The sequence below is a fragment of the Myodes glareolus genome, chromosome 21, assembly GCF_982192425.1.
Source record: "Myodes glareolus chromosome 21, mMyoGla1.1, whole genome shotgun sequence".
Taxonomy (NCBI): Eukaryota; Metazoa; Chordata; class Mammalia; order Rodentia; family Cricetidae; genus Myodes; species Myodes glareolus.
Window position 1 is genome coordinate 56,386,897 of NC_142046.1, and position 13,147 is coordinate 56,400,043.

General features: G+C 42.0%; 1 protein-coding gene across 3 annotated transcripts; it reads left to right on the forward strand.

Moving 5' to 3' along the window:
• The first annotated feature begins 2,319 nt into the window (after positions 1 to 2,319).
• On the forward strand, positions 2,320 to 12,267 carry Hnrnpa3 (heterogeneous nuclear ribonucleoprotein A3). Of its 3 annotated transcripts, none has more exons than XM_087900067.1 (11): positions 2,320 to 2,443; positions 4,635 to 4,757; positions 4,842 to 4,988; positions 5,067 to 5,277; positions 5,725 to 5,814; positions 5,897 to 5,992; positions 6,085 to 6,165; positions 6,633 to 6,779; positions 7,902 to 8,021; positions 8,106 to 8,175; positions 8,269 to 10,207. In XM_087900067.1, exons 1-10 carry the CDS (start codon positions 2,438 to 2,440, stop codon positions 8,156 to 8,158), a joined length of 1,074 nt encoding a protein of 357 aa, XP_087756193.1. In that variant the 5' UTR covers positions 2,320 to 2,437; the 3' UTR covers positions 8,159 to 8,175; positions 8,269 to 10,207. The 3 variants fall into 3 exon arrangements, with proteins under 3 accessions (XP_087756193.1, XP_087756192.1, XP_087756191.1); XM_087900066.1 differs by lacking the exon at positions 8,269 to 10,207 and adding an exon at positions 10,850 to 12,267 and having other exon boundaries at positions 2,366 to 2,509; XM_087900065.1 differs by having other exon boundaries at positions 2,366 to 2,509.
• The last annotated feature ends 880 nt before the right edge of the window (positions 12,268 to 13,147 follow it).

The following is a 13,147-nucleotide window of genomic DNA, read 5'->3' on the forward strand; positions in this document are numbered from 1 at the left end:
GTTTGCTCACCCATAGGTGGGATCTTTGCTAGGCTGACCTGCAGTGTGAACTCTAGGCCAGCTCTACATAGCAAGACCCAGTCTTAAAACATAAAACCCAAACTAGGCAGTGGTGGTGCACGCCTTTAATCCCAGCACTAAGGAGGCAGAGACAGAGGGATCTCTGTGAGTTTGTGTCCAGCCTAATCTACAGAGTGAGTTCCAGGACAGGCTCCAAAGTAACACAGAAAACCCTGTCTTGAAAACAAAACAACAACAAAAAAATGGGGTAGACAGCATGCAGACAGGCAGATTGGAGATCTTCACTGCTAGGCCTACCCCTTTTCCCGAGTTCAAATAGTGTAACTTTTTCCCTCTCTCTTATTTATTTATTTATTTAGGTTTAACAGCTCTGGCTGTCCTGAATCTCGCTCTGTAGAGTGCTGGGATTAAAGGAATGCACTGCCACCGCCTGGTGCCCCGCCACCGCCTGGGGGCCCTCTCTTTCCTTTGGATACTGCCCAGTGCCTGTAACCACACTTTCACTGACACGCTGGACCTTCTGTTTCTCTGAAGGACATATCCCACACTCCATTTTTCTACAGATGCTTGCCCACCTCCATGCACTACCCAAAAGGAGTGTTGTTCTTCTCTGTCTCTCTTTCCAGCAGGGGCTGGAAAAAAAAAATCTAGACAAACAGTTTGAATATCAATTTTGAAAGTCTTTAAGATTGTCCTTCCTAGCCACCTTTAATCCCAGCACTTGGGAGGCAGAGGCAGGCGGAGCTGTGTGAATTCAAGGCCAGCCTGGTCTACAAGAGCTAGTTCCAAGACAGGATCCAAAACCACAGAGAAATCCTGTCTTGAAAAACCAGAAAATGAAAAGAAGAAAAAAAAAGATTGTCCTTCCTAAAACAGACAGTAGTAGCGCAGGCTTTTAATCCCAGCAGAGGAGACAAAGGCAGATCTTGAGAGTTCAAGTACAGCCTGCTCTGCTCTACAGAGTGAGTTCCAGGACAGCCAGGGCTACACAGAGAAACTGTCTGGAAAAACCAAGGATTAAAAAAAAAGGAAGCTAGCTGGGCAGTGGTGGCCCACACCTTTAATCCCAGCACTTGGGAAGTGGAAGTGGGAGGATCTCTGTGAGTTTAAGGCCAGCCTGGTCTACAGAGATCGATCCAGGACAGCTTCAGTTCTTTCAATGGTGGACCATGAAATAGAAGTATTAAAAAAAATTAAACCATTTCCCCTTCTAAACTGCTTTTGGTTGTACTATTTATTACAGCAACAGAAAGCAAACTAGAACCAGGTGTTTTGTAGCCCACGGTGGCCTCACAGTCCCCTTTGTAGCTGTGAATGTCATTGAATTCTTTTTTTTTTTTTCTGAGACATGTGAATGTTATTGAATTCTTTTTTTTCTTTTTCAGACCGCACTGGCTGTCCTGGAACTCTAGGTCGGAGACCCACCTGCCTCTGCCTTTCAGGGTGGCCTAGAGGTGTGCCATACCATGCCTGGCAAATCCGTATTGTTAATTTATGATTGTCATGGGTGTTGGGAGATAGCTAATCCTATGTTCACTTTTACTTGAAAAACTAAAATCCAAATGGTTTCAAATACCTTTGCCAGGCAGAGAAAGATGCGATTTCAATTTCACTCATGTGCTTCACAGTAAAACTTGAAACATGTCATTTTAAAAAGACCCAAACCACTAACCAACAGGTAGCCTAGCTGGCCACAGAGCCTTTTTGGAAACTTCGGAAATCCCTCCATTCTCTAAAATTCTGTACCCCAAACACATGATTCTCTTCCTTCCCCGTGGATTGATAAAAGCCTGAATTCTTCCAATCTGCGGGTCGCCGGAAGAGAAAATCTAAATTAAATCGGTCGCGTTTTCCCGCCAGTGTCGCAGGGCTTACACCTTGGGCCTAGCAAGGAGGCGGCGCAGTCGCACTGAGCACACCGACACTTAGACCCCCGCGACGGGGGCGAACGGCTCAGAGGTTCTCTGGCCACGTGGTTTTCCTTCGAGCGGGCACTGGAATAGGATGACCTCGGAAATGGAGACCCAGCAGCAGACGGGGGAGGGGCAGGAGACGCCAAAAGAAAGGGAAAAGGCCTTTCTCCGGGCCAACGCGCGGTCACGCGGCTTTCTCCCGACGTGGGCGCTTCCCATTGGTCGAGCTGCCACTGACGTGCCCCAGATGCCCGGCGCGAACCGCGGAGGGGGCGGCGCTGCGTTGGAAGTCGGTGCGGCGCGCGCGCTCCCGTGGCTCGACCAATCCCCATGCTCCGCTCTCGGCCCGCCAACCCGACCGTCCAATCGCGCTCCGTTTCGGCACTACTCCGCCCCCGGTGGGCGGGCGGCGCGCGGGAAGGGCGTCACGTGATAACTAGCCCCGCCTCTTCCTCTCGGTCCCATATTGAACTCGAGTTGGAAGAGGCGAGTCCGGTCTCAAAATGGAGGTAAAACCGCCGCCCGGTCGCCCCCAGCCTGACTCCGGCCGTCGCCGCCGCCGCCGGGGGGAGGAGGTATTAGGGGGAGAGCGGGGGGTTGCTGGGTAGTTGCCGGCGAGGGGGGGGCTTTGGCTCGATGGGAGCGGGGAGGCCGGAGGGAACCGGGACGATCGTCCCGCGCTCTGCGCTGAGAGGGCGGTGGGGGGGGAGGGGAAGCGGGCCGGGCGGCCTCATGGAGGCCCTCGACCGGCCTGGCCCTCTCGGTCGGCCGCCCCAGCGGCCCTCGGAGACGGCGGCGCTGCCGGGGAGGGGGGTCGGCGGCCGGGCGGGGAGCCCGCGGCCTAACGCGGCCTGGCTGGCGAGGCCGCGGGCGGCATGGCGGGCCTCCGCGGGAGCGGTTGGGAGGAGGCGGTGGGGGAGGGGAGGCGCACATCCGGGCGAGCGAGCAGCAGGCGGGCGGCGGCCACATTGACATTGATCCGCTGGCGCGTTACGAAATGGCGCATTGGCCCGCAATGGCCGCCGCCTGCTTTACGCCGCCGAGGAGTGCGTGGGATTGGAGGGAGCGTCGGGAGAGGCGGCCGGGCAGAAAATGCCGCCGATGGCCTCGAGGCTCGGGGCGCGGTGCTTTGCGCTGGGGTGCTGCCGGCGCGGAAGCGGGCTTTCGGGCCTCCTCGGCGGTGACGATCCGCGCAGTTCTCTGGCCGGATTCTCCGCTCTCGTTTGGGGGTGCATTACTGAAAAGCTTGCCGCTTGAAGGTGCTTCCTAACCCGCTCCTTTTCGCTCAAGTATTTGGAAGGAAAGTACTTATAGGGTCTTGGCGGTTGGAGTCTTAACTATTTCAGAATTTGCGTGTAGGTAATGTGTTTATTTGGAGCTGTTGATACTTAATCTAATTTATTATTCTTTGGATTGGTGCCGGTTGTGGTTTCCTGGATTTTGGTTTTGGAGAACTGCGACCACAGTCGGGAATTTCACGATTGCGGGGATTTTGTGTGTACAGAAATGTTATTTTTGTGTATTTGTCGAATGCATTTATCCGAGGCTTGACTAAATGGGACTAAGTGAATTGATGCTTTGGGCAGTTGATCATTTAACGTGTTTGTAGTGTGTAACAGCTTTGTCATTGAATGCTTTAACACCTCTATTTTTAGAAGATTGAAGACGTTTTTAAATGTGAATGAGTCTCTTTTAAGGATTTGTGTTGATTTGTCTTAATGCGTTTATTAAAAACAGTTCACTTGAATTTAAAGCCATGGAAATGAAAAATTCATACTAGATATTTATTTTCTAAGTCGATTACGGTTTTGTGCTTAATTCCTCTGGCAGACGGTATTATGCTTTACGGTGACGTAAATTCCAATTATATATATGCATGTGAAGGTAGTGTTGGAAATCATTTTACGATGTTTTAAGTGTGCATACACTAAATTCAATTGATTGCAGAAGGCTAAGTCGTGCAACTGGGTGTGATGATGCACACCTGTTACCTTAGCACATGCAAGGCTGAGGTAGGAGGGCTGCCTCAAGTTCATTCTAGCCTCGCCTGTTCTTGAGACTATCTGCCTCACCAGCCGCTTCCCCTCAGCACTACGGGGTTTAAGCCATAGCGGTATTTTTTGTTCTTTGTGGGATGTCTGTTTTGCTTAGGAATGTCTTTTAAATAACCGATTTGCTGGAAATCTGATTTTTCCCCCCAATGTGCCACTCAAACCTTTAAAGTTGTATTTCGTAGATTGTGTTTTAAAATCATGGGTTTGTTGGTGTTGCAGACTGAGGATAGTGGCAATGGCATGGGTTGAATAATGCTGACTCTTCAGATCATACACCCCACCCCCACCCCATGACATGTTACAAACATCTGAAATATATTCCTTTCAGTTGTAGCAATCAAAAAGAGTTGTTTTTTAATTCTGGGGTTCAGTTGAGTTAATAATGCTTTAAAGTGACCCCGGGTACCATTGTAGCGGGTTTTTTATTTTTAAGACAGCCCACCCATTATGTACTTTAAACTGGCTTTGAACTGGATATGTAACCCAAGCTAGCCTCTGCTTCAAACGCTGAAATTAACTGGTGTGTACTATCATGCCCAGCGTAGAGCAGATTTTTTTAAATTGGGATGTTAATGTTTCAAATGAGACTCACACGACTTAAAATTTGCAAGAAAAAAATAAAACTATACTGATCTTTTTTTCTCAGGGCCATGATCCAAAGGAACCAGAACAGTTAAGGAAACTGTTTATTGGTGGTCTGAGCTTTGAAACCACAGATGATAGCTTAAGAGAACATTTTGAGAAATGGGGCACACTTACAGACTGTGTGGTGAGTTCTTGGTGAAAGGGTTGTCTTAGGAACAGGTGGGGACCTATAGGACTATGTAAATACTTCTCTTCCTTTATTTTGTAGGTAATGAGAGATCCCCAAACAAAACGTTCCAGGGGATTTGGTTTTGTGACCTACTCTTGTGTTGAAGAGGTGGATGCTGCAATGTGTGCTCGGCCACACAAAGTTGATGGACGTGTGGTGGAACCAAAGAGAGCTGTTTCTAGAGAGGTATTTTAATAACATGTTGTATGATTTATGGGGCTGTAAGAGTTTAGTTTTTTTGACTTAAAATTATTTTGTTTGCAGGATTCTGTAAAGCCTGGTGCCCATTTAACAGTGAAGAAAATCTTTGTCGGTGGTATTAAAGAGGATACAGAAGAGTATAACCTGAGAGACTACTTTGAAAAGTATGGCAAGATTGAAACCATAGAAGTTATGGAAGACAGGCAGAGTGGGAAAAAGAGAGGATTTGCTTTTGTGACTTTTGATGACCATGACACAGTTGATAAAATTGTTGGTAAGTAAAAATTAGGTGTTGCATGAATGATTTCTGTCAAATGAATCCACTAACGTGAGAGCAGTGCTTCTCATCCTTCCTAATGCTGTGACCCTTTAATACAGATCCTCGTGTTGTGAGACCCCAACTATAAGATTATTTTTGTTGCTACTTCATAACTGTACAAATTATTATAATGTAGAGATCTGATGTGATCCGCATCTAAATTAAGGAACATTTCTTCACCAGGTGGCCAACCTGGTCTAGAATGAGTTCCAAGACAGTGGGCTGTTAACGCAGAGAAACCCTGTCTTAAAAAACAAAACCATTTCTTCCCCATATATCCTGTCATCTACTTCTCAGTCTGCCAATTTAACATTATTTTAATTGCATGGTAGCAAAGGGTTTTACTTATGATTTTTCTAAGCAAAAATAACCTTTTTTTGTCTTTTACTTAAAAACTTGTAGTTCAGAAATACCACACTATTAATGGGCATAATTGTGAAGTGAAAAAGGCCCTTTCTAAACAAGAGATGCAGTCTGCTGGATCACAGAGAGGTAAGTAGGATTATACACAAATAAATAAGATATGAATAGTAGTTGAAAGATTTTGAAATTTCTACTTTGACCTGTGTTACAGGCCGTGGAGGTGGATCTGGCAATTTTATGGGTCGTGGAGGGAACTTTGGAGGTGGTGGAGGTAATTTTGGTCGTGGTGGAAACTTTGGTGGAAGAGGTAAGGTACATTTTAAGTGCTAATGCATCATAAACTTACTAGTAAATTGAAGGTATAGTGTTAATTCAACCTTTGATTTTTTTTTTCCTTAGGAGGCTATGGTGGTGGAGGTGGTGGCAGCAGAGGTAGTTATGGAGGTGGTGATGGTGGATATAATGGATTTGGAGGTGATGGTGAGTATGTAAAGACTGAATTTTGGTCTTTAATTTCTGCATTGCCAGGAATCAGACACATGGCCTCATGCTAGGCAGTAAAACACAGATTTGCTGGTTTTAACACAGTAAAAGTGTCATGCCTTCCACACTAAAAATTTACCACAAAAGAAGCCTCTCTTCCCGGGGATGGAAGTCAAATGTTAACTAGTTGTCTTAAGTCAGTACGACCTATTTGTACCAGCAGTTGAGCTAAAATTGCTTTTGTGTAAGGCTATATTCTTAGTGAAAATGAGAATTTTTTAAAATGAAAACTGACTTGTTGAAAAAACAAGATTCATCTTAAGATTTCAGCCCTCAGGATTGCTTGCTCTGACTAGATTTTAGTGTGTTAATCCGGTTCAGTGGCACATTCCCAGTGACAGTGTGGTAGAAACAAAAAGTGTTTGGGCCCTCCCTCTACATTTGTCTCTGGCTTTTTTTTTTAGGCGGCAACTATGGTGGTGGTCCTGGTTACAGCAGTAGAGGAGGGTATGGTGGTGGTGGACCAGGCTATGGAAACCAAGGTGGTGGATATGGTGGTGGTGGAGGAGGAGGATATGACGGTTACAATGAAGGAGGAAATTTCGGTGGAGGTGAGTTACAAATGTTTGAAATTAACACAAAACACCATGCAATACTCAAACATTCTTAAGGATAGACTTGGGAAAGAAATTTTGTGTTAATAGCTAATATTAAAACAGGCTCATCAGGCTGGAGAGATGGCTCATGGGTTAACTCAGAAGTCCTGAGTTCAATTCCCAGCAACCACATGATGGCTCATACCCATCTATAATGAGATCTGCTGCTCAGAACACTATATACATAATAAATAAAAACAAGTTCATCCATGTAAACTCAACTGACTGGCCATGCCCATTATTTTTAAGTTGTGGGAAAATGGATACTGCATACATTTCACAATTAGAAAACAGTTTTTAGGATAATGCATGGAGGGAATAAGGCTTTTAGTGTACAGTAGTTGAATGAATGCTCTTAAGGCATATTTACAGTATTTTATGATCATGACTATTCCCAAAACATTGTCATCATAAAATAGATTTTTTTGAAGAGGTACTATATTATAACCCAACTAGCTTAAAAATGTATTGGACTCTGGCTTGGAAACCTTGCACCCACCTCCTAACCACACCAGGCAAATTTGATCTTTAAAAATTTTTTTTGCAGTGTTAGTGGATATTGTAATTTTATAAGAGGAACTTTAATAAAGTAAGACGGACATGTTAAAGTTAGTATATTACATGGGGAGACTTAGAATGGAGTGTGCAAATTGTTTGAATACTTAGGTGACTAGGGTGCTATATCAGCTCTTAGAATACTTTGGGTGTTACTATTATATATTTGTTATGTACTAACTACATACTGTACCATGGGTTTTCCATAATTATTACAGCTTTGGTAGGGAACTGTTGAACCTAACTAGTAATGTGAGAGCTGGTACTTAGTTGCTGCTTTAAAAGGTTTATTGTATCAGATCTAAATGATAAGGTCAAAATGTGCTGAAATTTGATGAGCTTCTTAGAAATGTACTTTTGAATGTTTCACTTACTAAGCCCAAAATCTATTAGCTAGCTCACTTAGGCTTCTAGTAAATGGAGTTTAGTACCTAAGGTTGGTGTTAATGCTTGCATTAAAATACTTAACATGATTGTCCAAATTATTCTGGTAAAGTACAAATAAAAACTTTGTGATTTCAGGTAACTATGGTGGTGGGAACTATAATGACTTTGGAAATTATAGTGGACAACAGCAATCAAATTATGGACCCATGAAAGGGGGCAGTTTTGGTGGAAGAAGCTCAGGCAGCCCCTATGGTGGTAAGTCCTTTTTAGTTAGAATTCTTTAGAGCCATCTTGGTTAACATTTCCTGTGTATTTAGAACTGTATGTGTTATTTTCCAGGTGGCTATGGATCAGGTGGTGGAAGTGGTGGATATGGTAGCAGGAGGTTTTAAAAAAACAGCAGAAAAAGGTAGGTATCCTTAATTTTTTTAAAAAAATTGTGATGATAAAAGATTATATGAAACTGAGTGTAATAATTTTTTTATCCTGTATTATTCAACAGGCTACAGTTCTTAGCAGGAGAGAGAGCGAGGAGTTGTCAGGAAAGCTGCAGGTTACTTTGAGACAGTCGTCCTAAATGCATTAGAGGAGCTGTAAAAGTCTGCCACAGAAGGAGCGATGATCCATAGTCAGAAAAGTTACCGCAGCTTAAACAGGAGGCCCTTCTTGTTCAGGACTGTCAGAGCCACAGTTTGCAAAAAGTGCAGCTATTGATTAATGCAATGTAGTGTCAATTAGATGTACATTCCTGAGGTCTTTTATCTGTTGTAGCTTTGTCTTTCTTTTTCTTTTCATTACATCAGGTATATTGCCCTGTAAATTGTGGTAGTGGTACCAGGAATAAAAAATTAAGGAATTTTTAACTTTTCAATATTTGTGTAGTTCAGTTTTTCTACATTTTAGTACAGAAACTTTAACAAAAATACGCAGTTTTGAAGGTGTTTCCTTGTGAGTTAACAAGTAAAGAAGATCATTGTTAATTACTATTTTGTATGAATTTTGCTAAAGTTAACTGTAAAGAAACACCTACTGACTTGCAATTTAAGGGGAATCTATTCTCCCCATTTCCAAAACCATGATGAATGGGCGTTGACATGTGGAGAGAATAGATATTTGTATGTTTGCAATGTGTGTTTTAGATAATTAGGACTGGGTAATAAAAAATAGCATATTTGTGAATTTAATAGCATTAAGATTACTTTCAAATGAAAAAGATCTCAAAAGTTCCTATTTGGTTTTTGTGCATTTTCTTTCAAAATGTAATCATGGTTTTAGTATGTTAGATTTATTGAGTCCTAGCCGTGTTAAGAACATCTCCATTCCTCATTTACCTTGATCACATTGAAAACTGCTGCCAATAGTTTGGGGTATAAAGTGTTTATACTACCCTCTACTAAAGGGTGGTGAATGTATTTCCTCTCCCAGTTTAGCAGTTCTAATACAGGATCACTAAGTCTGCTGTGTCTGAGCAAACTGGTGGATACCTGGTTTGTCCTGCTTTTCAAGTTTTAGATCCCAAAGCACACTGATCTAGTCCCTTTCCTTGGTCTAGTTTTGCACACAAACAATTTTCAGAACAGGAATAAAAATCACTTGTTTGAACCCCTAACTGGCTGGCATGCTTTCCTGTTTATACCCTATACATTTTGCTGGATGATGAAGCCAAGAATAGTTAAGGTGTTATTGTCCAAATCAAAGCAGCAGAAAATGTAGCACAGTTGCTTAGTGTGAGCCACCTCAGTTCCCAAAGATCTTGAATTCAAATTTGGATAGTCCTGAATGCTTAAATCCCCAAAGAACACACAGTTATTCTTTGTATATATTTCATCCTAAAACATGTTGATGTTTGTTCAGAGACCCTGGTTGAGAAGAGTTCTAGATAACTAAGGTCATTTGAAAAATGTCTACTGTTGTGCCAGCTAGTGCTTAACTTCCTTCCAGCCCTGAGTATGTGCTCTGCTGTTGCTTTCTTTGGCAGTTGAACGTTGAATTCAAATTTTTACTTGGTTTTTGAAGTATAAGCAAAACAAGCAATAAAAAGGGGAATGGGGCGGGCTAGTGTTCAAATATGCTCTCTTGTTGCTCTAATTCTGTGCCTCTGTGCATTATTAATATTTGGATGCATGCAATGCTAGCATGGAACTTTGGTCTTCACAAATACTGCAGTTTTTCCAGAAAACACTCACAAACCAATAAATGTAACAGACAACATTCCATTTGTTAATGGGCATATGTGAATAAGCAGTGTAGAAAATAGGCTCATGTTAGAAAATGGTTACATCTTTCATAACAAAGTGTGGTTATATAAATGGACACTGTCAATGTTCATAGTTTAAACCCGGGTACCTGGTCAAAATGCTTAGGAAATATTAAAACTGAGCTAAATTGTCTCAAGTCATTTTATTCATAATAATAAAGATTTAAAGAATTGGGGAGGTTAACATTTCCTGGTTTTATTTGTGGAGTTGTTGGACACAACCTTGACAGTATCCTTTAATGTCATGAGGTCGATTGTATTGTTAACCAGCTTTTTATATTCTGGAACAAGTATAATAGTGAAACATTTTAAGTAAGTTGATGTTTACAACCTATAATCAGGTGAAATCTGTATGTGACCTGTTTATAAGTTGTACAAGGTTAGCTTTTGTGAACAATGGAAAAGTAAGCCATGAGAGTGACTTAACCAGCTTTAAAGGACCTAAGTTGTGGATCAAAGGAAACCACTAAGACAGGACTTCAGCAGCCTTTGTGTTTGGACAAGTCAGCATAAATAAAGAATGAGAAGGCAGCAGCAAGAACTTCAACTACAGAGAAGTGGAGGCATAAGATACTATGGTGATAGTGAGCAGCTGTCCAAAAGCTAGTTAAATCTGCTTATTGCAACTGCAATGTCGAAGAAAGTAGCAGGAAGGAGCTCCGCCTTTTGGAACATCAATGAGATAGTTGCCACAGTCACTAGGTCTAGCATTTAGACCTGCAAGGAAGGGCAATAAGCATTAGGTAAGGCTTGAATTTGAATTTTTTCACTAATTAAAGAGTACATTTTTGTAAAGCAAGGTAAGAGTAATCTTTTTAATTTGCAGGTGAATGAGAACCCTACTTGCCTAAATGAGGAATGTCATTCCTACCATCTTAAATACGAAGGTTCTGGCTGGGTAAGGTTTGTAGCTCACAGTGAAACCTGATGACACCTTTGGTTCCCCTACAAATCCATGCCACAGTTTGGAACATTACCCCCATTAGTAGGTACACTAGCAGGATCCTCAAGCTCAGTTTTATTTGGGGTACCCTGTTGAACAAATTCCAAAACTTCAGGAAGTTACATTCTGCAGTGACCATGGGTATTTGTCAAAAGCCAAATGTGGCCTCTTCATACATAGATACCATTGGTATCTATGGTAAAATCCATTTTCTGAGAGGGATAAGAAAGTCATGTTGGCATTCCAGAAAATAATTTTTTGAAATGACTTCGAATAAGCTACTAGTTCCTACCCTGGGGAAAATGGGTTACTTTCACTGTTGCCAGAATGCCTGTCTTCCTCAAGGTTTTCTTGCGTATCAGTTCACTATCATGTGGACCATTATTAGGAAGAGTCATTTTACTTGTGTGTCTGTCCCCTCCACTCCCTAAACACAGGGTCTCACTGTTGTCCTGGCCTAGAACTTAATCCACCTGCCTGTCCCACAAATGCTGGGATGGTTAAAGGGTGGTGCCTGTTTGTCACTCATGTTCCTTAAAAAACAAAATCCAAAGAACAATTGAGTTACTGTTCAGATAAGTTGCAGATTGTTCATAAGGGCTATTGTTGTTTTTGTTTTTGTTGCTTCCTTGAAAGGGCTTTGAAAATTGCTTAATTCAGGTTACTATTTAATATCTTCAGAGGTCAAGTTCACAAAAATACTGGTTAGAGATGTTTTTCACACAGGAATGCCCTATATGTTTTCCCTATACTAAGTTTGCTTAGTATTTCAGTCAGGACTGAATTTACATGACCATAGGTCATAAGGTAGCAATCTTTCAATGGTGGTTCTTATATTCAGATTTAGAGAAATGCATTTTTTTTTAACAGGCATTTTCCATTTTCTTTCTGAAATAAAATGATTTTACTTACTGTGGTTCCACTGTCATTTTTGGAAAAGCATTTTACATACAAAAGGTGAACAGGAAACAATTGGTATTGTTTGACCTGTGGGATACTGTTCCTACTTTACATGTCTAAGCTGCATTCACATTTCAAGAACATGGGCTACAGAAAAATGGGCTTGTTTTCAATGATACTGTTATGTTGCAATTCAAAACATTCCTGACAATGAGTGATGGGCATGCTAAATGGTAAGCATGGGGATGTGTAGGTGCTGTGAGGAACGGTAGTCTTGCCAAGTATTCATTTTTTAATTTTTTTATGACAGCGAAGGTGGTCTGTATTGAATTCAGTTGTTTAATTTGTAGTATAATGAAATGTTAACAGATGACTTTTTCATTAAAATATTTTTAGAAGTGTGTGTGTGTTCTGTTTTCTCACTTTGCAGTGTTCCTTTCGCTCAGTCCTGTATGTGAATATAGCAGTAACAAGTTTGGTGCTTGTTTTAAAAGACAGAATGAGAAAGTCTTCTAGTAGAACAACAACACGGGATAATTGGTGTTTGTAGAATTTATAGACTTTCTGGTTGAGATAATAGGCTTGTGAAATGGTGAAAGGCTGGGGGAAATGAGTTGCACGTGTGACAACTTAAACCTTAAAAAGAAGGTTCGTTGGTTGGATGTGAAGTAAATAGGGGAAAGAACTGTCAGCTCTGTATTACAGCGCCTCCACCCTAAGATGTGGGGAGTCTTCATAACATTTGAGTTTTTAGAGTCTAACAACTCTAAACCCAGGCTGCTCTTGTGGCTCAGATTCCACTTCCTCGGCTGTGTCACTGCTGGGTCTGTGAGGATGCCTAACCTAAAGTCCAGGTGAGGGTCTTAGTCCTGGGATTTTTACACCACATACTGGCTTCATGTAATTAGGGACCACAAATTGCTACTTCTACATTACTAATTCCATTTCCATCAGGATATATTTTACTGTCGGGATGAGAGGGGTGTTATAGTGCCATGTGCTGAGTGTTCCCCCTGAGCTTTGCTTAGCATGCGTAAGGTTCAGGGTTCAGTCTGTTCACAAACCTGCCAAACAGGAAAAAAAAGATAAAGATTGAACTTCCTGATGTTCTTAAGCGCTATTTTCAGCAAGATCAGGATCTTGTTAAGCCATTAGGTTGACTAACAATTCAGGGGACGTGACCAGTTTTGGCTAGCACATTTGAAAACGGGCATTGGTAGGGTTTTGGATAGTTCTGGGAACTGGAAGGTAAGCATTTGTCCACTGATTAAGGTCTAAATA

Excerpts from the sequence above, each read along its gene's own strand:
- Hnrnpa3 (XM_087900066.1), top strand. The coding sequence starts at position 2,438 with ATGGAGGTAAAACCGCCGCCCGGTCGCCCCCAGCCTGACTCCGGCCGT. Across the intron at positions 2,510-4,634 it reads GCCGCCGCCGGGGGGAGGAG|GGCCATGATCCAAAGGAACC; the intron begins GTATTAGGGGGA and ends TTTTTTTCTCAG. Across the intron at positions 6,166-6,632 it reads TAATGGATTTGGAGGTGATG|GCGGCAACTATGGTGGTGGT; the intron begins GTGAGTATGTAA and ends TTTTTTTTTTAG.